Genomic DNA, 23960 nt, shown 5'->3' with positions numbered 1-23960 from the left:
TCAAGTTGATGTGGTAAGTGTCATTGAGGCTCTTACGTGGCAACATGTCTCTCCTCTTCAGCCTATTGTCCTTCAACATGGTCCTTGCATACATTTTAAACATAACGAAAATCGTAAATAATAGCAAAAAACCTCATTGTGTGTGCCTTCTGCCCCTAGAAAATGGTGGAGAGGAAGGTGGGGGAGAGACAAGGGTGTGGAAGATTGAAGGGCAAAAGATTGAACCAGAATGAATAACAAAAGATCAAATGAGAGAAATAAGTTGTCATATACGTCTAGTGGCATATCCAAGAGGCACTTAACATGACACGTTAGTTTGGTCGTTAGCGAATGACTAACTTGGTTGATATTTGACGCAATCAAGAATTATGAAAGATATTTCATTATTCTATGAAGTAATTTGACTGAATCTTGTACATTTAGGGGTGAATTTAACTATCCACTCAATAGAAAAGTTGCATTAATCCCTTTTTTCAAGATGATTGAGAAGGAGACGCACATCCATAACAAAAATTAGTCTTTGAGTGTGAGAAAACGAACCTCGAAATCTCTTACTAGCATCTATATTTATATACACCATTTTTTCAAATTACTCTACAACACACTTTTAGTAAGCTTAGCATCCATATCTTGCTAGGCTAAAAAAACATATTATCCTTTAACCACAACGTCGAAATTTCGATTATTATACGTGAGAATGAACCACATTTTATGATAATGTTATATATTGCTTAGTATAAACACTAACCACAAGAGCATTACTCATTACTACCTATTTATGATGATCTAGTAAAAAGTAATTGTGAAAATTGGCATATATGAAATTGTCAAAATTTAAGTGCACCCTTTTAAGGATCCAAGACTTTCACCACACTGTTACCATATCATTGTCTTCCTAGGTACCAACTTTCACCAGTTCCAGTTCCAGTTCCAGTTCCCCAAACAAGTCTGTCATCTTCTTCCCTTTCAATTCACTCCTTCAATTTATTCCTCCTTTCTCACTCATTCCCTTCCACTCCAATCTTGGAATCCATGAGCTTCGACCAAACCCACATCGTCAGCTGCTAAATCCAACTCCATCTCGCAAAAGGGTAGTTTCTTTTTTCTCAGTCGAATGATGGTGGAGACCTCAACGCTTGGGCGGTTCCACCACCAAAGGCTCGACTTCAAGCGCTGGTTTCCGGCATTCTTGACATCGCACAAGACCCTTTTCACCGTTCTCTGGATCGCCGCTTTCGCCTCGGTTTTCCTCTGGCAGAGGAACATAGTCGGTGGCTTCTTGGTCTTCGGCCGTGTTCCGGCGAGGCCGATGCCGAAGCTCCGCCCGGTGGCTTTCAATTTGACGGATTTCGGAGGAGTGGGTGATGGGGTTACTCTCAATACTGAGGCATTTGAGAGAGCGGTTTCTGCCATTTCCAAATTGGGGAAGAAAGGTGGGGCCCAGCTCAATGTTCCTTCTGGTCGTTGGCTTACTGCACCGTTTAATCTTACCAGTCACATGACTTTGTTTCTAGCTGAAGATGCTGTTGTGCTTGGCATTGATGTGAGTTTTCCTTTTTCTGTTCTTGACTGTTTTGTTTTTGTGTTGTTTGGTATGTCATTTATTAAGAAAAACATAGAAATGCAATTATGAAGATTTATAACTGATAAGTTCTTAAAATTAGGTGATAGTTGGAGTTGTTTTTTGTTGTGACAAATTACAGTTTCTTATGCTAAATGGCTTGAGCATTATTATTCTTATGCTTGTGTCTTTGGCTTTATGGAATTATGATATTGATCATGATCTGGGATTAACAAAGAGCACCAATGACTGTGTTATTGGTGATAACAATTGTTTTATTGATACCACTATATTTGATGGCTAGGGCTGCTGTTCAGAGCTTGTAGTTGACTGCACAACAACTTTTAATTAAGCTTTAGGGCCTAGCTTGCTTTATCTTTTTGAGCAATTTTGTTGTGCCTAGATTGTAACAGACTTTGATGTTGTCTAAAGTCAAGTTTATGGCCTGATGAATTTCTGGATACCAACCAAATTGCTGTCATATCAGCAGTTTGGCCACATGAGTACCTATATCTTAGAATATGCTTGAAATGATGACTTTAGGAGTATATATACATCTGCATATACATTGTGCATTTGGCATTGAGTGGGAAATTTCAGGCTTAATATCTGCGTTAAGTTACTAGTAGGTTATGTGTTCTGCTAAATCATCATTGATATCTTAGGCCATTAATCACTTATATATGTAATTCTATCTATTTCTTTGATAATCTATTGCTTCAACTGCATTTCTCTTCCATTATCTCATAATTGGACATTTTATTTGTCATCTTATGTGATGGCTAACAGGATGAGAAGTATTGGCCACTGATGCCTCCATTGCCTTCATATGGTTATGGGAGGGAGCATCCTGGGCCTCGATATGGCAGTTTGATTCATGGTCAAAATCTTAAAGATATTGTCATAACAGGTGAGGATCTTTCATCCTGCTTCTAGTTAGTGGAGGGGTAGCAAACTCTTCCATTCTCAACTAAAATGTCTTTACTTAATATTGAATGTCATTGTAAGCACATTCAATTCGTTATCTTGCAATGAAGCATGATTCGTTTATATTTAGGAAAATGGAGGAATGTCAACAGATTTTTGGAGTCTCAAGAAGGAAATAACATTGTCGAACTTATCTTTATAGTTGATATACATATATTTCAAAGGCTTAAGCTAATGGTGAACAGATATTTGAGTACTTTCTTGTTGACCAATATCTCGTTAAACTTTGAAGTATTTGTATTTGTCAGGAACCAACTATTTTAAAAGCTTCAATTATTTTCTGAGAACTTTGAATGATTTTAAATTATATTTATTACATGCCTCCTCACGCAAGAGTACTTTGGGCTTTAGGCGTGAACATTGCACCTGGGGTGGAAATAGGCTAGGCTAAACCTTGTTTTGTGTAAACATGTCTGAGTTCTGACCTACTTAAAAAGTTTAAGGCCTAAGCATGGCTTATTACGTGTCAGACTTTTTTTTAGGTCTGACCTTGTCTTCTTGAAACATTGTTCTGACCTGATAGCTATTTAATGACTTATTTCATAATAAGACCTTTACATAGGCCAACACATCTATCTGTAAATATGCCAACAAATTTATCGGCAAACAGGCTAGAATATACTAAAACAAACATATCTATAAACAAATGATCAGACTTATAGGCTTATAATTTTCACTGGCCCACCTTCCTTGTGATAAAACAACTTTTTATTAGAAGAACGGGGATGGCAAAAATCAAACTCTAGACCACTTCATGGAGTCTGATACTATGCCATAAACCAACTATTTCAAAAGTATAGGTTGTTGGATGAAGATACATGAATAGTTTTATATTAAATTTTTAAATATACTGATTTTAATCAACAGTGGTTCTACATGTGTTGAGAAACCAGTTGATTTAGCATTTACTAACACTTCCTTCGTGTATTGGTGCACTGCCTCATATTCTACCCCCATACCCTCATTAAAGGGAAAAGGCTTAGCATAGCATAAAGTCTTTCTTTATTCACACATCTCATCATCCACCTAATACTGTGATTGATTAAGCAATCATCTGAAGGGTAGCACAATGCACAAGGAGAAATCCTGACCCGGATTAAATTAGTGCACTAACCACGACTCAAATTCATTCCCCCTTCTATTTAATAGAGTATAGATAGTAATATATTCATACTATGACATCATGTATCACATGTATCATCATACCATGGGCCTGTATATAAACAGGGCACCATGCTCAGTTGTAACTATCTATTGATGAATAACAGAAACTGTTACACTTTCTCTCTCTTCCTTTCTCTCTCTCTCTCTCTCTATATATATATATATATATATATCTTTAATATATATATAAAGATATATATATATATATGTATATATCTTTTACTATGTGTCATGCTTAAGCTTAATTTCTAAGTTTCTCTGATTCCACCTATTGTCATTACTGACAGGGCATAACGGTACCATAAATGGACAGGGACAAGCATGGTGGAAAAAATATCGCCAGAAGCGTCTCAACCACACAAGGGGGCCACTTGTTCAGATCATGTGGTCTAGTGACATTGTGATCTCTAATATTACTTTGCGTGACTCTCCTTTTTGGACACTTCATCCGTATGACTGCAAAAACATTACTATAAAAAATGTTACAATATTGGCTCCTGTATTTGAAGCTCCTAATACTGATGGCATAGATCCTGGCAAGTATCTTCTACTGAAAACTAAACTTTATTTATATCTTGATGTATGAATTATGATATATGACTTTCTGATCGGTTCTATCCCAATCTTTGATTTGTTAGTTTTGAGGATAGCTAAACCAACTTGAAAAATGCTCCATGTAAACTAATTTCTTATATGAGTTATATGAATATCAATACCAACTGATTCAGTGGGAGGATGGTTACTGGGGAAGGAATTTTTTCAGTGATCCTTCTGCACTTATCATCTAAGCTTGTTTGAGGTGTCAATTTTTTGGGACATGTATCGCCAATTCTGTCGGTGATTAATTTTGGAATTTAGACAGCAGATTTGTGCTATATGTGTAAAATGTTTTTGTCTGTTTATGTGCCAGCACAATGTACTCCATTTAACCTGGTGTCTGTTATTATTTATCTTGCTTGTGTTTCAATTATCAATCTGAGAGATGGGCAGTTACCTTGGACTGGAATGTTCATCATCAATATTGGTTTTGTTGTTATATAAAGAGTTCTAATAAACTTGAATTTAATGGTGCGAACAGACTCTTGCGAGGATATGTTGATAGAAGACTGTTACATAAGTGTGGGAGATGATGCAATTGCGATAAAAAGTGGCTGGGATCAGTATGGAATTGCTTATGCAAGGCCTTCCATGAATATAATGATCCGAAACCTTGTTGTCCGTTCTATGGTCAGGTGAATCCCTAACTCAACCAATATATACTTTTCTGCATGCCTTTCAGCATCTTGTATAACTGAAGAGTAAAAAATATAAGTTTGCATAACCGCATAAGTGTCCCCCCATGTATAGTTGGTTTATGTTAGTATAGGAATGGGAATTGCCTTTTCTAGTGTCTGCTCATCTTGTTTTATTCTGAATTTCTATCAGTTAACATTCCTAGTTAACTTCTCTTTGCTAACCAACTCTAGTTAACTTCGATAACTGCACAAATCTTTAGTATCTGTCTCGTCATGCATTAGGGTGTGTCATATCCTGATGATTTTATTGAATGGAACAGTGCTGGTGTCTCAATAGGCAGTGAGATGTCTGGCGGGGTTTCCAACGTCACGGTGGAGAACCTTTTTGTATGGGATTCCCGGCGTGGTGTAAGGATTAAGACTGCAGCTGGACGAGGAGGATATGTGCGCCAAATAACTTATCGAAACCTAACGTTCGAGAATGTCCGTGTTGGAATTGTTATGAAGACAGATTACAACGAGCACCCTGATGATGGGTATGACCCTACGGCACTTCCAGAAATCAGAGACATAAGCTTCACCACTGTCCATGGCCATGGAGTTCGTGTGCCGGTGCGTATCCATGGTAGTGAAGCGATTCCGGTGAGAAATGTAACTTTTCGCGACATGTCAGTAGGGTTAACCTACAAGAAGAAGCACATCTTTCAGTGTGCCTTTGTTGAAGGCCAAGTAATAGGGACCATCTTTCCTTCTCCATGTGAGAACCTTGATCGGTACAATGAGCAAGGACAGCTGGTTAAGCATTCTGCATCCCAGAATGTAACAGATATAGATTATGATTTTTGAGGTGTCATGTTAACTAATTCCTGGTCTCTTGTTCCACGTATTATCGGGGCTCAATTTATGTCTGTTGTATTTGATCAGTTTTGTGGGGTTGGAGCATTCAATTCATACTTTTTTTTTTTTTGCACCTTTTGTAATTTCACTTCCTTGCTCCATTTTATAGCTTTCTGGAGTGGAGTAGTTGTAAATACGGAAAATTTTCAGATGCTTAGATAAGTTTATTTGATTACACAAATACATAGCCTATGGTGTGAGCATTTTACCTCCATGTGATATCAATATAAAAGGAACTGCATGAGGCAACAACATCGGAAAGATGAAGTAAGAAAATTGCAGTACAATGTGCGTTACCTTTTATTAATTCTTTGGCAGTTTTGCCCAACATGTGAGATCATGTTTATGAATCCATTCTAGTCAAATTGATGGTGCAGCTGGTCATTGAGGCTGAATTGAATAATACTTAAAATCTTTAAATGAACATTTTCAAATTAATTCTTTGGCAGTTTTGCCCAACATGTGAGATCATGTTTATGAATCCATTCTAGTCAAATTGATGGTGCAGCTGGTCATTGAGGCTGAATTGAATAATACTTAAAATCTTTAAATGAACATTTTCAAATTAATTCTTTGGCAGTTTTGCCCAACATGTGAGATCATGTTTATGAATCCATTCTAGTCAAATTGATGGTGCAGCTGGTCATTGAGGCTGAATTGAATAATACTTAAAATCTTTAAATGAACATTTTCAAAGATCGGGGTCTAATTTGTATGTGACCCAAACTTCAGAGTGCCAATGTGCATTTACCTCCCCTAAGAAAATCATTATCTGTCTCTCCACCCAAATGAGATGAGAGACTATCTATTACTTTATTTTCTCTTCACTTTCTCTCTTATTTCTCTTCTACCTTAGGAGATGACATGTGCAATCAACTATTTCTCTCTATTTTATTCTCTCTTAACTATTTATTTCTTCTAATGTCAAAAAAAAACTATTTATTTCTTCTCACTTTTTATCCCAACCAAACATACTCTAATGCTCTGTTTGATTGGGTATAATTTGTGAGGATAAAAGTTGGTATGAGGGACCGTGGATGTCGGTACGCACCACGCCGTCACCAACTCGCGCGCCATGTAGATCCTCGTCAATTCCGCTTGTCAGTCACATCACGTAATTAAAATGTGCATAAATTAAAGAAAATACACATACATACGTACACAGATACACTACTGAGAATATACTCCTATACATGCTACAGCAACAGATTCATTGCTGTACGTACTTCAATCCTTCACTCACGCGTATGCGTAGGCGTAGGGTGATGAGATATTCCCCCCACTTTCTCATGTGTTCTGCATGATTTCCTTCCCCTCCTCACTTATTTTCTGTCCACATTCATGAATCATGATCAAGAGTAAACTTAACAACCCATACTTCGTGGTTAAAAGTGTAGGCAAAATTTTAGTTACTCCGTAATTTTAGTTATCGAGCTTTAATTAAAACTTTCAAAGCTTTTATTTTGAAATTTGAAAAATAGGCTTGTTGGTAGAAATTTACTAATGACTAGATATATTCATTAAATGAATGAATTTAAAATGTATTTTTTGCTTATATATTTGATCGGAGGGTGTAGTTTGATTGCCCAACTCAAATTTTAATATGGTACACCTCCTTGTAAATTCAACACTTCAATGTTTAGCCTTGGGTTAAGAGCCTATTGAAAAATCACATTAATTTGAGACAGTGACAGATCCAGAAATTTGATGTAGTGGGTGCAATATACACCCTCCGGTCACTATATAAGCAAAAAACACTTTTTAGGCTCATTCATTTAATGAATGTATTTAATTGTTTTAATGACTAGATACATTCATTAAATGAATGAACCTAAAAAGTGTTTTTTTGCTTATATATGTGACCGGAGGGTGTATAGATATAAATTTGTAACAAAAAAAATTAACATATACTATTTGAAGTAGGGAAATATTTTACCAAATGAGACATAAGTGAAGACATTTTTTACTAAAGGGACAAAAAAAACCACATACTTTTACTACTCATGAAGTGAGGGCATTTAACAATTTGGGCCACAAGTGAGGGCATTTAGCAATGTGAGACATAAGTAAGAGCATTTTTTTTATCAAATGGGCCATAAAAAAATCACATACTTTTACTATTCAGTTTTTTTTCTAATTTTTTCCCATAATTAAGTGAGGGCATTTGCCCTCACACCACTACACTTGCATTTGTCACTGCTGGAGATATGAGTAAGATAGTTCTCCCTAAAGCGTGCATTTAATGTTTTTGATGTATAAAAAAAAGTAGAGTTTGAACAATCCTCACCTTCAAGCTAGTATTTTTTAGATAGAATTAGGGTAAATCCAAATTAAGAAAAAAAGGCATATAACCTTATTTTTTTAAGGGACCTTACTTTGTTTTTGTTTTTTGAAACCACCTTACTTTGTTTTTTTTTTCAATAATAACCTTACTTTGTTTTTTGGAGGAAACCTTACTTTGTTATTCTTGTGTAAATTTTCCATTTTATTTTTCATCGTTCATGATATAAACATGAGTCTCATAACTATCTAAAAAGTGGAAGACTTACATTGAAAAAACAATAAATACTTTGTTTCCCAACAAGGAGAATTTATAATCAACACGGTTTGTTCACGTGATCCTTGCCTCTGAGCAGATTCCTCAACTGCATTTAATGGGTTGGCCACTGCTGAACGCAATTCAATAAAAGAAACTCAGACGAGGCAACTACGTAATTGCTTTGCACTTGCATGCTACGCGCCATAACAAAACGACAAGAGTTTGCCGCTGCCGCTTAACAAAACGCAAACAACACGTGTTGGAAAATATCACATCACAAAAAAGCTGTGTACACCGCTGTACCAAACAAAAAACCAATGTCAGACTAGACTTAGACAAGTGCCATATTGGTCATCATAGTAGGCAACAAAAATAGTTTAAAATTCAAACAACAACATTGTTAACAACACTCTCTTTTACACACTTCTTTTTTTATCAGGTCAAAATTTACGTAGGGTTCACTAAATTATACGAGCTTCACTCCCATTTAGTGAGACTGAACAGCCGAACACTAGTTTTAGCCGATTAAAGAAAGAATATTAGAAAGAGAGTGTTAAAAAAATGTTAAACGACACCAACCAAACCCTTTTTTTTTTAAGAAACCCCATATATTTCTCGTGCTCTAATGTCATTTTCCTTCCTCATGCCAACTAAACAATGTTAATAATTGTTTATTATTAATTTAATATATATCCTCCGTGACCAAACATTATAACTACCATCTCCTTCATTCACAATCCTCATTCAAAGCGTGCCGTTTCCACCATCATAACTACTTTGTGTTCTTCTCAAACGATAATTCTCTCAAGTCTCAACCACGGTTTTTGCGTTTTCCTATTTCCTCTCTCTATAAATCTGCACTTAGCAGCTTTTCTAGGTAGATTCATTATGTCGAGTTCATCGGAGATTTCAGCTGCTAAATCGCCGGAGAAATCCACTACGTTCTCTCAAACCTGCAATTTACTAAGCCAATACCTTAAAGAAAAGGGTAGCTTCGGAGACCTCACCTTAGGCATGGAACGCAACGTTCAAGGTAAAAATCATATTTCCACTTATGCCCCAAAATTCTTCTTAATTTCTGTTTTCCCCCCACTGAACCAAAATTCGGTTATGAAAACGTGGGAAAACAACGACAATTTCGTTAAAATCTGTTTTTAGATATTCATTTTATTCCATCCGTAATTCCATCCGTACTCCTTTCACTTCTTTATAAATTCAACACATGTCTTTTGCTTTCAAATTGGTTCAAAGGAAGATAAGGTTGATTTTCATGTATTTAACCGTGTACAGAGTAATTGTTGGTAATCACAAACTTCTACTTCCATTTTTTCTCTTCTAAACTTTTCTGAATATGTGTTTAACAGGGTCCCCTGTAACCACTATGGAGTTGTTTCCTATGGCAACACAAAACTTGAAGAGTATGAATTTGTTCTATCCACCACAACAATCTGAGGTTCCAACATTGGTGAAATCAAGGTGTGTTTGTTGTTCTTTCTTCTTAATCAACTAATGATTTTATTTTGCATGCACACTTGAAAAAGTTAAGTGTACAATTTCATAATGATTAATATCCAATTTTTTTATTTTTCTCCAGTGCTATGGGCAATGAACCTAAAGCTGCACAGTTGACAATGTTTTATGAGGGGCAAGTTATTGTGTTTGATGATTTTCCTGCTGAGAAAGTGAAGGAGATCATGGCATATGCCAGCAAGGGAGTCTCTCAAAGCCAGAACAACAACAACTCTGCATATGCTTGCAATCAGAATCAGCCTTCAATTAGGCCAATTGTTCATGGTAATTTCCTTTATTTGATCATATTTGGAGTCTTGGAGACAATTGAAGTGAATATTTTTGTATTATGGTTTATGGATCATTATTATTTTTGTTTCTGATTATAAATTTCATGTCTACACAGATCTACCAATTGCTAGGAAAGTTTCCCTCCACCGTTTCCTGGAGAAGAGGAAGGATAGGTAAGCCTTTCAAACAATTTATTACCCTCTTTTTTTACTATCATCATTGATTGACATTTTGAAACCTGATAAATTTTGTCTCAAAAGTTAGTCCTCTTTTTTCATGCAATTGAACTATAGTTATTCCCTTGTGTTGTTTTGGCTTAGTTGATTAACATTGTTATTTTGTCATGTTGTGTTTGCAGAATCTCTTCCAAAGCACCATATCAAATCTCTGCTCCTGAGAAACCTGTTGAATCCATTTCATGGCTTGGGTTAGGTGCTACACCAACACAAATCTGATCTGAGTGGAATCATAGTTTTATTTTAAGTAGTTTTTGGCCTTTTTTATGTTAATATTTGATGGGCATGTTTGTCAATCTGCTCCACTATGAATATGTTAGATATAACCTTAGTCAGTGAATTGGAATATTTCCTGTAATTAGCATTTCAAAGTTTTGGATTCACTGATCCCATTTCTTTGTTTCTTCTTTCATTTGTTGTGTTCCTTTCATCCTCTCCTTCATTTGTTTCTTCCTTCATTTGTTGTGAACAATAACAACCCCATAAACTAAGGATTGTAATTTTATTTGCACGAATTTGAATTAATTTTGGAATGAATTAAATGTGAAGAATTGTCACTAAAAGAAAATAAATTTAGGAAGAATATACTCGGGAACCAAAGGATTTCACAACTAAATTTAGACGAAATCGCGGACAACCGATTACTTTGTTGGAATAAATAAAAATTAATATAGTCACGTTTCCATTGGATAATTATTCATTCAATGAATGTAGACGAAACAGGTGAATTATCATTTATCAATTTAACACGTTGTGATTCATTGTTCATTGTTCATGTTTTTCGTCAACCAAGTTAACAGGGTAGTACTTGTAGAGTTGTAGTACTTTATATAGGAAAACGGTTAACTCATATCTCTATCCACAACCACTAGTACCCTGCAAACAGGGAACCAACTCACGGTCAAATGAAGAAACACACTTGCTTTACACCATTTTAACTTTTAAGATGATATACAAATTTATGGAACAAAAGATGGCTAGTGTGGAGAGCGAAAGCGCCGCTCGCCCTAATCACTTTGATGACGGTGGCGGCGGCACATCAAGGCCGCTGGATGTGGAGATGCAAAACTAGAATCAAAAGGCCTCGTTCAGGGACAAACTTATGGGAGGAGCCACAGCGGAGCCGCCGAAGAAGCGGGTGGATCTATTCGCTGAAGGACTGATGAGGGTGGAGTTCGTTAACGACAACCCTGCTCTACCTCGCATCCGTTTACACGAATCGGTGGTTGAAAGCATGTGCTCTCCGTGGAAAGAGGCTCTCGTGATATGTCTGTTGGGGAAGAAACTGGGCTACCGCACCATGAAAAACAAGCTGGAGCAGATTTGGCAACTCACAGGAGCTTTTGACATGATTGATGTGGGTAATGGATTCTACATGGTTAAATTTGACATGAAGACAGACAGGGATAAAGTGATCGGTGGAGGACCGTGGATGATTTTCGACCACTACCTTGCGGTTTCAACATGGAGCCCGGAGTTCATCTCTCCAGAGGCTAGGGTGACCAGAACCCTGGCTTGGATCAGGATCCCGGGGTTAAATGTTGTATTCTACGATGAAAGTTTCTTGATGTCTGTTGCGAAAGTCATAGGCACCCCAATCAGGGTGGATATGCATACGCTCCGGGGAGATAGAGGTCGCTTTGCAAGAATTTGTGTGGAGTTAGATCTCACAAAACCGGTTATTGGAAAAATTGGAATTGAAGACTCCTAGTATAAAATCGAGTACGAGGGACTACGCATCATTTGCCCAAAATGTGGTTGTTATGGTCACCGGGGGCGAGAATGCACCCTATCGACTCCGGCGAAGGAGTCTATCTCGGTCACGGTGGCAAAAAAGGTTTCAGAACCTCCGGCGAGTCAAGAGGCGGCACAAACGTCGGGGGATGAACAAGGGACGCAGGCAGACGTTGACATGGCAGTTCCGGATTCTCAGCAAAAGGCTGCAGGCAACGAGGAAGATGCGGGGGGAAAAGTTCAAATCCCGGAGAATAAGGAGCACGGCGCGAAAGAAAAGGAGATACAAATCGAGAGCATTGATGTGGAACTTTATGGGGAATGGATGGTTGTAACAAGGAGAAAGAAAACTACAAAACTCAAGGTTCCCAAGGCAAATGGCGGCTACCACAACAATGATAAGGGGGAGATTAAGAGTGGGTCCCAATCCATGAAATTAAAGGGAAAAGAGACAAGAATCATGGGGAAAGGAGAAACAGCTCAGGGTACCAATTATGACAAACCTCATGATTTGCCAATTAAGATCGTGGGACCCTCTAATCATGAAAAGAAAAAAAGGGCGCAATATTCCATCATGGAATTTAGTGCTAGGGCAGGAAAAGCTACACCTAAATGGCTGACTGAATACTCACATGGCAAAGTGGGGCCCAATAGCATGCAAGATGTGAGGATTTTAAAACGGGCACGGGCAGAACCTCTAGTGGGTTCCCAGGAGCGGTCGAGTACCCCACAAAGGAAGACAACTATTCAGAGGCCTCTAGCCATCACAGAAGGCACATCTGAGCCGTTGAAATTTGATGCCTCTACCTCGATTGATAAGGTGGACACCCACGCTACCAATTAACCACAGCCTCCTGTATCAGGTGGTTATTGGGGGCCCTAATTTATAGTGTTTAATGATTGGTTTTGAAAACTTCAAAATTTTATCTTAGAACGTCAGAGGTGCTCGAAGTGAAAACGGAAAGCGCATTCTGAAGGAATTAGTCATGAATAATAATCCGGACATAGCTATTTTAGTTGAACCTAAATGTCAATTCAACTGCTCTCAATTCTTCTGGTCTTGCCTGGGTTTTGCTCCGGGCTTTATCTCTGAAGCGGCAGGGTTCAGTGGGGGCATCTGGGTGCTAACCAACCAAGGTGCTGGGGTGTCTTTCCGGCTCATTGAGGCTCATCCACAAGTCATCTCCTTTGAAATCTGGAAAGCGAACCTCTCATGGGCATGTAGTGCTGTCTACGCATCTCCCATCCCAATTCAGCGTGAGCTTTTATGGAATACCCTCTCAAACCTCAGGTCCCGAATTGCGATTCCTTGGATGCTGGTTGGGGATTTCAATGAAGTTTTGTTTGCTTCTGAAGTTAGAGGAGGTTTGTTCTTACCCAACCAGGCCTCCAAATTTGCTGCAGTAATGGAAGATTGCAACCTCTCGGACCTGGGCACATCAGGAGGTCTCTTCACTTGGCATAGGAAGGCCAACAATCATATCATCCTCTCTAAGAGACTAGACATGGCCTTAGGCAACATAGATTGGTGCCTCACGTTTCCAGATGCTTTTGTGGAAGCTCTCCCTCGTATTCACTCTGATCACTCCCCTCTCCTTGTCCATTGTGGTGCCACGATCCGCAACAAAGGGGACAGACCCTTTCGGTTTCTAGCAGCGTGGGCCGACCACCCTGAATTTGAGAATTTGGTGGCCAATGCTTGGAGAAACGGGGAGGAAGATATCCAGAAGAAGTTGGATAGAGTCAGAACTGACTCCTCAAATTTTAACTCTAACGTGTTTGGTAATATTTTCAGGATAAAAAGAAGAGTTGAGGCCCGGCTGAAAGGAGTCCAGAGAGAGTTAAATGCGAAGCTTTCCTCTGACTTGGTGATGCTTAAAGGGGACCTTCAGAGGGAGTACAAAGGCATTCTGAAACAGGAAGAGTTGTTTTGGTTCCAAAAAGCTAGAGAAAATCACATACGGTATGGGGACCGAAATACAGCCTACTTTCATGCTCATACAGTGATTAGACGCAAGAGGAACTCTATCCATAAGCTCAAACTTCATGATGGGAACTGGTGCTTCTCCCAGCAGGAATTGGCAGGCGAAGCTATGGATTATTTCAAGTCTCTCTTTGCGACTGTTCCCCAAGTCTCCGAGTCTCAGATGCATCACGAGATTTTCCCTTGTCTCTCTCATGACGCTAAGGAGTTTATTGGTTCACCGGTGGATAAGGAGGAAGTCCGGAAAATGCTCATGTCCATGCGTTCCCTCTCCGCCCCTGGCCTTGACGGTTTCCACCCTTTCTTTTTTAAGAAGTGTTGGGGAAAAGTGGGAGATGATCTATGGCATCTTGTTGCAAATGCTATTGATATAGGCACTATAGCTAGCAAGCTCATGGAAATCCTTGTTGTCCTAATTCCAAAGGTGGACCACCCTAACTCCATCAAGGAATTTAGACCAATAAGCCTATGTAATGTAACTTACAAGTTAATTACAAAGGTTTTGGTTAACAGGATCCGGCCTTTCCTAAACAATTTGGTTGGCCCTATGCAGAACAGTTTCCTACCTGGAAGAGGGACCATGGACAATATCTTATTGGCACAAGAGTTAGTTCATATGATGGATAAGTCTAGAGCTCGTTTGGGCAGCCTGACTTTCAAGATTGACTTGGAAAAGGCCTATGACAGTGTTAGTTGGGATTTTCTCAAAGAGACACTGGTTCTGTATAATTTCCCTACAGCAGTGGTGAACTTAATCATGTGTTGTGTGACTTCTTCACAATTAACTCTTCTTTGGAATGGTTCCCGTTTACCTTCTTTCAAACCTGGCTGAGGGTTAAGACAAGGTGACCCGCTCTCCCCTTACCTATTTGTGCTTTGCATGGAACGTCTCTCGGTGTATATTCAGGAGCTCGTACAGAAGAGTATTTGGAAACCTCTGAGCTTATCCCAAGGAGGCCCTCCGATATCTCACTTGTTTTTCGCTGATGATGTGCTTCTATTCTGTAAAGCCTCCACTGATCAAGTGTCGCTTCTAGCTCAAACGATGAAAATCTTCTGTAACTGTTAAGGTTTAAAAATAAACCTGCTGAAATCGAAGGCCATGTCTTCAAGGGGTGTGCGTGACCAGGTGAGGGAAGAAATCACATCAATTGCCCCAATCCCCTTCGTGTCCTCCCTTGGCCGCTATTTGGGAATTCCTCTCAATGGAGGCTCAGTGGGAGGTAACCAGTTCCAATTCTTGTTGGACAATATCAACAAGAAGATGGCAGCATGGAAGACGAACCTGCTAAACATAGCTGGTAGGGTTTGCTTAGCAAAGGCAGTCATTGCGTCAATTCCGACTTACTGTATGCAAGCCTTTTGGCTTCCTAGAAGGACCCTTCATCAAATCGACAAGGCAATGAGATCCTTTGTGTGGTCTCGTAAGGGGGGCTCGAGTGGATGGCATCTAGTGGGCTGGAACAAAATATTAAAGAAGAAAGAATGGGGAGGTTTGGGGATGAGGGACATGGTGAATGCTAATACTGCTCTCTTGGGCAAGGCAGTTTGGAGCATGATTCAGCATCCTCATAAACTCTGGGTCCAAGCTCTCTCCCACAAATATCTTCTACGGTCCAACATGCTTCAGGTCCCTCGTCGTAGCTCGGACTCGCCTTCCTGGAAAGGTATACTCAACGCGAGGGACTCTTTACGCCATGGCTTCCAGTTTCGCTTGGGCAATGGGGCATCCTCTGTGTGGTATGATCCATGGTGTATTAGAGGAAAACTTGCAGAACATGTGTCTTTCGTAAACATCGCAGATACGGATATGTGCCTCAGGGATTTAATCCACAACAATAGTTGGGAGCTACAACGTTGTTACCCTACACTTCCAGAGGAGTTCAGAAGTGCGTTGATGCAAATTGCGCCAGTAATCAACCCCAACCAAGCTGATTTGTGGACATGGAGTAACAACCCAACGGGGAAGTTTTGTACAAAAGATGCATATGTCTGGCTTTGTGAGCAAAGTGGAGTGCCAAATGGAAACCGGAGTTAGGCTTGGATTTGGAAGCTACAAATCCCAGAAAAAATTCGTTTCTTCATCTGGATTATCCTCCATGAGTCGCTCCAAGTGAATGCATACAGATTCACGTGTCATCTGGTGGCTTCCTCTGCTTGCCCACGCTGCTCTACCGACAGTGAATCGATTCTTCACTGCCTCCGCGATTGCCCTCACGCCAGGGAAATTTGGAATCGCATGGGAGCCCTAGCGTGGCCCGGTTTTCAATCCCCCAACTTAGATCAGTGGATCTTCTTACTGTCTCGTGGTAACTAGGGTTTGAGATTCATCGCCACAATTTGGGGTATTTGGAAATGGAGAAATAACTCGGTATTTGAATCGTCGGGGTCGCATGTGGATGAGGCTTGGAGACGTATTTGCTATGAACATGACGAAATCCTGTGTTACAACAGCAGACCGGGTTTGGAGAATGAGCATGAGCGCTTAACCGAAAAATGGTGTTGCCCTTCCGTTGGGAAAATGAAATTGAACGTGGATGGAAGTTTCTTCCCAAAAAACAATCTCATGGGTTGTGGTGGGATTCTCAGAGATTCAAAGGGAGCTTGGGTGTCGGGCTTCCATGTTCACGCCATGGGTGGAAATGCTCTCATAGCGGAAGCAAGGGCCCTCAAGGAAGGACTAGACATAACTTGGAGCAAGGGATACCGAGACGTAGAATGTGAGGTGGATAGCAAAGACCTGCTTCAAGCTTTGGCTGATTCAGAAAGCATGCGCTTCCTCCCAGTGTTACAGGAAATTCAAGAACGGCTGAATCGGCAATGGAGGGTGCACATTGCGTGGAGGCCGAGGGAATGCAACAAGGTTGCAGACTGGTTAGCAAAACATGGTGCTGCTCATGGTTCCTTAGGGGTCCATCTCTTAGATAATCCTCCAATTGAAGTGCAGAACCTGATGTTGTGGGATTTATTTCCTTGTAGTTAGTTGTTTAATTTCCGATGAAGCAAAAAAAAAATGATAAAATTTAATAAAAGATGAGCAAATTAATATGCATCTTCCTCTTGTCCCAAGCTCCTAAAAGAATTAATATCCTTTTTTGGAGCCGTCATGCTCGAGATAAAATGTCTCACTTAGTAGAGGCACTTTTTATTTTATTTTATTTCATATTTCATAAAATCAAATAAAGGTATGATAGAATTTTAAAATAATGATATGCATAAAAGTCTATTAAAAATATTTTATATATTCACATAATTTCCAATAAGGTTTTTGTTAACTCAAAGGTAGGGTTGGTATTTTATGCAGATTGTTGGCTAAAAAAAGTCCTTTACCCCTACCACTTTTTTATTTGGGGTCAACTTTTAGGCCTACAATTTTTTTTTGGGTCACTCATAGTCACTTGATGTATGGAGGACTGCAATTCCTTTTTTTTTTTTGAAGATAGAGGAAATCATTTCATTTTCTTTTTGTCAACACTCAAGAGGCGTTTTTGGTATCATTCAATGGGCCTTAGCCCTTTTATGAAAAGAAGCCCTCAACCCTTAGTCGGTACTCAATGTAGCTAATTCCTTTGTCCATTTTTGAATTAAAAAATTAATTACAAAAGAGTAAAAAAAATCAATAATTGTCATAATAATAATAATAATTTCTTCAAAAATAAAATAATAATTCTCATCCTATTATTTTTATTTTTATTTTTATTTGAAGAGAGTCTACAGTTTTCAATCCACTATCTATCATCTTCATCTTTCGTTTATCTGTCTTCTTCATTTCTTCACCCCTCTCTTTCGAGGGTTTTTTTTTTTTCTCCCCTTTTATTTTCCTTTTTGTATTTTTTCCTTCTGTTTTCTCTTGTTTTTCAATTTTTTTTCTTTTCTAGTTTCATTTCCGTTCCCCTTTCTTCTTCTTCTTCTTCTTCTTCCTCTGCACTGCAACCCTAATCCTCGAATTGAAGATGCAGCCAGAGAGATTAAGGCAACAAGCTATGATGCAGCACTCTCTCTACCACCACCCTGCTCTCCTCACACCCCCTCAGGTTCCTCTTCTCCCTTTCCTTCCTTTCATTTTCTCAATTTATCGTTTCCTTTTCCCTTCAATTATACTTATTCATCACGTTTTCTGCTTCAATTTCACTCAATCTCTGTTTGTTATCTTCGTGATTGCTGTTTGCACTTCACTCTGCTGCTAATTCATCAACCTCAACCTTATTTGAATTACCCTACAATTTTGATTTCTTACAATTCATATTACAATTTAGGTTTTTTTCATATTAGTGGAAACCTTAGGTTTTTCTATGATTTGGTATGTGTGTTTTGTCTGATTAGATTAGCTGAGAGGAGAGTGGATAATCACAATTTTGCTTTTAGGATTGCTTTTTTCCTTTTTCTTTTCTTTGTTTTTTTACATTTTTATTTTGCAGATAGAACCTATCATGAGTGGGAATCTGCCTCCTGGCTTTGATTCGAGTACATGCCGCAGTGTGTGAGTGTTAATAGACATTTTCTTTTTATTTTTTTTTATAAATTTCTTCGGTTCCGTTGTTTTTTTCTTTTGTTTTTGCCATTTTTCCCAGTTTAGCTGCCTTAAAGGATTTGTTGACTTAATTCTTTCATCTTAGATAATCTTTGTAATGAGTTATTTTTCTCAAAATTTTGTTATTGGTTTCTATCGTTTTATAGTAGGTGAATTCAATTCCTTTAGTCTACTGGCTTATGAAGTCTTTCTTTGCTTTATGTTTTGCATTTTGTATATCTAATCACTCTTGAGGAAATGCAGCTATGTGGGCAACATTCATCCCCAGGTTACAGATTCCCTTCTTCAAGAGCTATTCGCAGGTGCAGGCGCTCTTGAAGGATGCAAGCTTATTCGGAAAGAGAAGGTCAGTTTTTTTTATAATGATCTCTTCAAACAGAAAATAAAAGGAATGATTAATAATTTTATAGAGTACTTGATTCCTGTTTGCTGTACTAGTTTTTTATTGGCTAAAAAGTATACGGGTAGGCAATAGACATATTGTTTTTTCTTTTGTCATCTCAATCATGATGATATGCTTTATACTGTCATCTGCAGTCATCGTATGGCTTTGTGGACTACTATGATCGAAGTTCAGCTGCATTTGCTATTGTAACCCTCAATGGGAGGAATCTGTATGTGGAATCTTCCTTTGAAGATTTTGAGTTTTGGTACAACTTTTATTGGTTTAATGTTTTAATGCGTTGTCTGCAGTTTTGGTCAGCCTATTAAAGTTAATTGGGCATATGCTAGAAGCCAGAGAGAGGACACCTCAGGTTATTTTTTTGCTGACCATGCACTTTTGGAGGTCATATTGCCGTGCCTTACTTTGTGGAATGACAAATTTACATTCTTCCTTCATTTATTTTCAGGCCACTTTAATATATTTGTTGGTGACCTTAGTCCCGAGGTTACAGATGCAACATTATACGCTTGCTTCTCTGCATATCCTAGTTGTTCGTAAGTATTTATATGCCTTTTGTATTTTTTTTGTTATCCTGGTTAACTAGGGATTTTTTTTGGAAGTACTTACACCTGAACATAATCTGATCTGAAATCAATTCATGTTCATATTGCAGAGATGCAAGGGTAATGTGGGATCAGCAGACAGGTCGATCCAGGGGTTTTGGATTTGTCTCTTTTCGGAATCAGCAGGCATGAAATTATTGCTTATCTTCTCCCATTTGTTCTCTTTTCTTACAGCCTTTATCAATTTCTGTGTGTTTTCCAAGCTAATGGTGTTTTGGTTTTGTATTCAATTTATCAGGATGCCCAAAGTGCTATTAATGATCTCACTGGTAAGATGTTTTAATTATGTAAATGCTAATTTTTCATTTGTAAAATTCTCCCTGTGATTTATGAAACTAATGTTTAGGAGTATAGTTGAAAGTATGTATATGATTATCAAACCTCCAATACCATTTAATTTATATATTAGTTGTCAACTTTTTAAGATACAGCATTGTTTAAACTAGAAATTCGACAAAAGATAGAGAAGAAAATGCACTATATTTTTTCAGTAACAGGCCTGATTAAGGTGATCCAGGACCTTAGTTTATCAGTGTGTACAATGTAGAGTAGAAAGAAGAAAAGAAAAATGGCTCCAGGCATTTGAGAGGCCTAGTCTCTCCCAAGGTCCCAAGTCAAAATCCAGCCCACTCCCCCTACCTCACGTCCCATGCTTATACTCTTTCATAATCCACGTGCCCCCCTATCCTACGTACTGCCAACTAGGAAATTAGTTAGTTCCTCTCTCCTTAATCCTTATTGAGTGCATCACACTTATTGTGCCATCTCACATAAACCTTAGTAGTCTTGTGCTGTGGGCTTGCATCAGCTCTCTCCCCTTCAGAATTCACCTTGTCCCCAATGGAAAATCAGTCTAGGAGAAAGAGCTAATGGCTGTTGCTGTTGTATTGGCTGTTCAAAGTGGAGACACTACCGGGGTTTGATTTTGAGGTCAAGAATAAGCCTGGGATTGAGAACAAAGCAGCAGTTGCCCTTTCTAGAAAATTGCAGTTTTCAGCCCCATCTACTTTACAATTCTATGAATGGGATTACTTGGAAGAGTAAATACAAAAACTGAAGGATGACAGGTTGAGTGAAGTTATGAATCATATTGGGCAGTGGGCCCGCATCAAATATTCTGCAAATCTTCCTATTACTTTATAGAGAAAGCATTACACAAAAAAGTAAATGCATTTATTATCTTGAAAATATAAAAAAATAATTACTTTCGCTATATAGTAATTAGAAGGATTATTAAAAGGATTTAGAAATATGCTTAAAACTATTCCATATCTTGCAGCAACCTTGAACCGAATTCCCTTCTTTTAGTAGAAGTTATATGTAATATACATATGATCCCTGTTCCATATTTAAACATATCATATGGGGTTCTGATGGTGGGACATAATTGTGCTGCTGTTATTGCTGAAGGATCAATGAACACTTCACCTGGTGTTTTGGTCCTTGAGCATGTGATATTCATGTCTTCACCATCATAGTGATAATTTTAATGCGATGTTTGGTTACTTAAATTTCTGTTTTCACAATGTTTAGTACATAGCTTATACTGCTTCAGTTGTATCTGAAATTTTTAATGTTTTTCCTGATACACCAGGGAAGTGGCTTGGAAGTAGACAAATTCGTTGTAATTGGGCCTCAAAAGGGGCTAATGCCAATGATGAAAAGCAGAGCTCAGATTCCAAAAATGTTGTGGAGTTAACTAATGGAACATCTGGTGAGATTGAGTTTTTTGTACTCAAAAAGTACTAAAATTCCATTTACCGGGCTCCTCATTTTTTTCTCTTTATTTTGTGGTTTTAAAAGGCCATTGAATTGAATTATAGTTTTCATTGTCTGTTTCTTCAAATTATCTTCAATTGAACCCAATATCAGCTTGTCAAGCTGCTGATTTAATATTCTGGTTTTCTTTTGTATATGACATCATGCTTGATAATTTTCAAATATTTATTTTTCTGTTAAGAATAGTTGCCTGATTATTGATTTTTTCTTGGAGAATGATCTGTATTTCAAATTGTTTTTTTATTATAGGAAGCCAGGAAATAACCAATGATGATGCTCCAGAGAAGAATCCTCAGTACACAACTGTTTATGTTGGCAATCTTGCTCCAGAGGCAAGGATTAGTATTATTTTCTGACAGATTTTACCTATGTAGTCCTTCATAGTTCAAATCTACCTTTAACTGAACGTACTTTTTCTGGCTATTTAAATCTGTAATATAAACTGACCTTTAGCCATGTGCGTGTGTATGGAAGTACCTCAGTGCTGGAAACTAGATTTGGAACTACATTAGATATGGATAGCACAGTCCTGAAAATCCAGTTTGTTCTGAAATTGCTTTATGACTATTCTCATAGGCTGCGACCTTGCAGGTTACTTCTGTTGATCTCCATCAACATTTTCATTCCCTTGGTGCTGGAACTATTGAAGACGTTAGGGTGCAACGAGACAAAGGTTTTGGGTTTGTGAGATACAGCACCCATGCTGAAGCAGCTCTTGCTATACAAATGGGTAATGCTCGGGTTCTGTTTGGCAAGCCTATCAAGGTACATGGCTAATTCGCAGGACATTTATTTGCTGATAATTCTTTCATGTTTTAGTATGTCCTATTGTTATTACTGCGTTATCTATGACTTCTGGTTTAGAGTTATTGATGCTTGAAGAAAATGTGTCGTTTTAAGGATTTATTACGGAACTGCATAGTTTTTTTCTTTCTTTCTTAGAATCCCCTTTGTTAAACTATTCTTGCATCTTAACCTCGACCTAAGGCTACATAAATGTTGTACCTAATCTTGTCGTTATTTTGCAGTGTTCATGGGGTAGCAAACCCACTCCTCCAGGAGCAGCCTCTTCTCCTCTTCCCCTTCCGCCACCGTCTTCTGCCCCTGTGCCTGCTGGATTTTCACTTGCTAGTCTTGCAGCTTATGAACGCCAGATGGCATTAAGCAGAATGAATGGTGCACATGCTGCCCTTCTTCAACAGCAGGGTTATCAAAATGCCGCGAAGCAGGCAGCCATGGGAATGGGTGCTCTCGGGGCTGCTGCTTACGATACTGGATTCCAGGGTGTTGGGACCACCCAGCATCTTATGTACTATCCTTAAATTATGTTGTTCAGCTACCTAGTATAAACAAGGGAAGATTGAAGTCTATTGAACCGCCATAATGGTTCAACAGTACTGGTAACCCTTCTCTGCCCTCTTTTTATCCTTTCACAGTATTTTACTTCTGCACTCGTTTGGAATTATGTAACACATTTGTATATACAGTATTACTGCACTTGCTTAGCAGTTGGATACATGGATGATTTGTCTTCGCTTTCTAATGGCGAAGGACGAAGGTTATTTCCTGAATAGAATATTTATTTTACTAATATGGAAAGTATAAATGAATAGTTATGTAAAATTTATCTTAATCGAAAAAATGGTTTGATAGTGAATTATTAGTTAAAAATATTAGTATGATGATATAAAAATATTTTTCAGAATAATAAGAATCAGTATATGTAAAAAAGTCGAGTTAATAACGCTAAATATGTTTGATCTTTCTAAAATTAAATATTCTGATTTTAGATTCAGACCTGAAATTTCTCATTTTTTTACTTTTTATTTTCTTTATTTAAAATGACCAAATTTAGTACTCTGGCGTTTTGTCAACACCGTTAGGACTTAGGATTGTCTATTTTAAATTTTAATTTTTATCTGTCATTTAGTTAAATAAGTCTGATTTATTAGTCTAACATAGATTCCTTTATGAACAAAAAAACTTGTTCAAACATCTTTAAAGTACAACCTAGCTAACTTGAAAGAACAACAACGACCAAAATATACTAGACTTTATGAGATACATGAACTAAAGCGATCAATTAACATAAATGGGAGACTATTGGACTAGTTATTTTAAATAGTTTATGTTCTCATTACTGAATTGGACATGGTTGATGACTTGGTGTACTTAAGACACAAAAACAATAAACCTTCGTTATTTTTTTTTTTTGGTACAAATGGAAAGAAAGAACACAAATAGACTAGCAAACTACATCCTGACAAAGTAAGGGTACCACCGCTGAAGGTGGGTACCTCCAAGCTTTCCAATCCTCGTTATGTCAATATTAAAATTTTATACTATTTTTTAGAAAAATAAAAAAGTATATGGGTCCACCAGTCGTTTGTAAATAGCGGACTTTTGTAGAAAAGGGTTAAAATATTAAATTTTGATGCGTCTATCTTTATCTATCTAAATCGCGGGCCAACCCCATCTACCCTATTTATTGGTACCATTTGGAAT

General features: G+C 38.1%; 4 protein-coding genes across 5 annotated transcripts; all 4 read left to right on the top strand.

Annotated features, from left to right (window-relative positions):
• The first annotated feature begins 882 nt into the window (after positions 1-882).
• Positions 883-6056, top strand: LOC130713651 (probable polygalacturonase). Its single transcript, XM_057563436.1, has 5 exons — positions 883-1543; positions 2351-2471; positions 4000-4248; positions 4791-4944; positions 5268-6056. Exons 1-5 carry the CDS (start codon positions 1115-1117, stop codon positions 5791-5793), a joined length of 1479 nt encoding a protein of 492 aa, XP_057419419.1. The 5' UTR covers positions 883-1114; the 3' UTR covers positions 5794-6056.
• A 3052-nt stretch (positions 6057-9108) lies between these two features.
• LOC130715835 (protein TIFY 10A-like) lies at positions 9109-10831 on the top strand. Its single transcript, XM_057565961.1, has 5 exons — positions 9109-9416; positions 9748-9859; positions 9978-10177; positions 10299-10356; positions 10542-10831. The coding sequence occupies exons 1-5, from the start codon at positions 9272-9274 to the stop codon at positions 10636-10638; spliced, it is 612 nt and encodes a 203-aa protein (XP_057421944.1). The 5' UTR covers positions 9109-9271; the 3' UTR covers positions 10639-10831.
• Positions 10832-11521: 690 nt separating this feature from the next.
• On the top strand, positions 11522-12130 carry LOC130713259 (uncharacterized). Its single transcript, XM_057563044.1, has one exon. The coding sequence runs from the start codon at positions 11522-11524 to the stop codon at positions 12128-12130; it is 609 nt and encodes a 202-aa protein (XP_057419027.1).
• A 5795-nt stretch (positions 12131-17925) lies between these two features.
• Positions 17926-23046, top strand: LOC130712126 (oligouridylate-binding protein 1-like). 2 transcript variants are annotated; one of them, XM_057561965.1, is made up of 12 exons: positions 17926-18171; positions 18556-18617; positions 18912-19014; positions 19206-19282; positions 19362-19423; positions 19520-19607; positions 19727-19802; positions 19915-19945; positions 21271-21390; positions 21705-21787; positions 22047-22220; positions 22484-23046. In XM_057561965.1, exons 1-12 carry the CDS (start codon positions 18091-18093, stop codon positions 22775-22777), a joined length of 1251 nt encoding a protein of 416 aa, XP_057417948.1. In that variant the 5' UTR covers positions 17926-18090; the 3' UTR covers positions 22778-23046. The 2 variants fall into 2 exon arrangements, with proteins under 2 accessions (XP_057417948.1, XP_057417949.1); XM_057561966.1 differs by lacking the exon at positions 18556-18617 and having other exon boundaries at positions 18138-18171.
• The last annotated feature ends 914 nt before the right edge of the window (positions 23047-23960 follow it).

The sequence above is a fragment of the Lotus japonicus genome, chromosome 4 (assembly GCF_012489685.1).
Source record: "Lotus japonicus ecotype B-129 chromosome 4, LjGifu_v1.2".
Taxonomy (NCBI): Eukaryota; Viridiplantae; Streptophyta; class Magnoliopsida; order Fabales; family Fabaceae; genus Lotus; species Lotus japonicus.
This window is presented reverse-complemented; position numbering and strand designations above follow the sequence as displayed.

Excerpts from the sequence above, each read along its gene's own strand:
- LOC130713651 (XM_057563436.1), top strand. The coding sequence starts at position 1,115 with ATGATGGTGGAGACCTCAACGCTTGGGCGGTTCCACCACCAAAGGCTC. Across the intron at positions 1,544-2,350 it reads CTGTTGTGCTTGGCATTGAT|GATGAGAAGTATTGGCCACT; the intron begins GTGAGTTTTCCT and ends GATGGCTAACAG. Across the intron at positions 4,945-5,267 it reads GTTGTCCGTTCTATGGTCAG|TGCTGGTGTCTCAATAGGCA; the intron begins GTGAATCCCTAA and ends TGAATGGAACAG.
- LOC130715835 (XM_057565961.1), top strand. The coding sequence starts at position 9,272 with ATGTCGAGTTCATCGGAGATTTCAGCTGCTAAATCGCCGGAGAAATCC. Across the intron at positions 9,417-9,747 it reads CATGGAACGCAACGTTCAAG|GGTCCCCTGTAACCACTATG; the intron begins GTAAAAATCATA and ends TGTGTTTAACAG. Across the intron at positions 9,860-9,977 it reads CCAACATTGGTGAAATCAAG|TGCTATGGGCAATGAACCTA; the intron begins GTGTGTTTGTTG and ends ATTTTTCTCCAG.
- LOC130713259 (XM_057563044.1), top strand. The coding sequence starts at position 11,522 with ATGGGAGGAGCCACAGCGGAGCCGCCGAAGAAGCGGGTGGATCTATTC.
- LOC130712126 (XM_057561965.1), top strand. The coding sequence starts at position 18,091 with ATGCAGCCAGAGAGATTAAGGCAACAAGCTATGATGCAGCACTCTCTC. Across the intron at positions 19,608-19,726 it reads TCTGCATATCCTAGTTGTTC|AGATGCAAGGGTAATGTGGG; the intron begins GTAAGTATTTAT and ends TTCATATTGCAG. Across the intron at positions 22,221-22,483 it reads TGTTTGGCAAGCCTATCAAG|TGTTCATGGGGTAGCAAACC; the intron begins GTACATGGCTAA and ends GTTATTTTGCAG.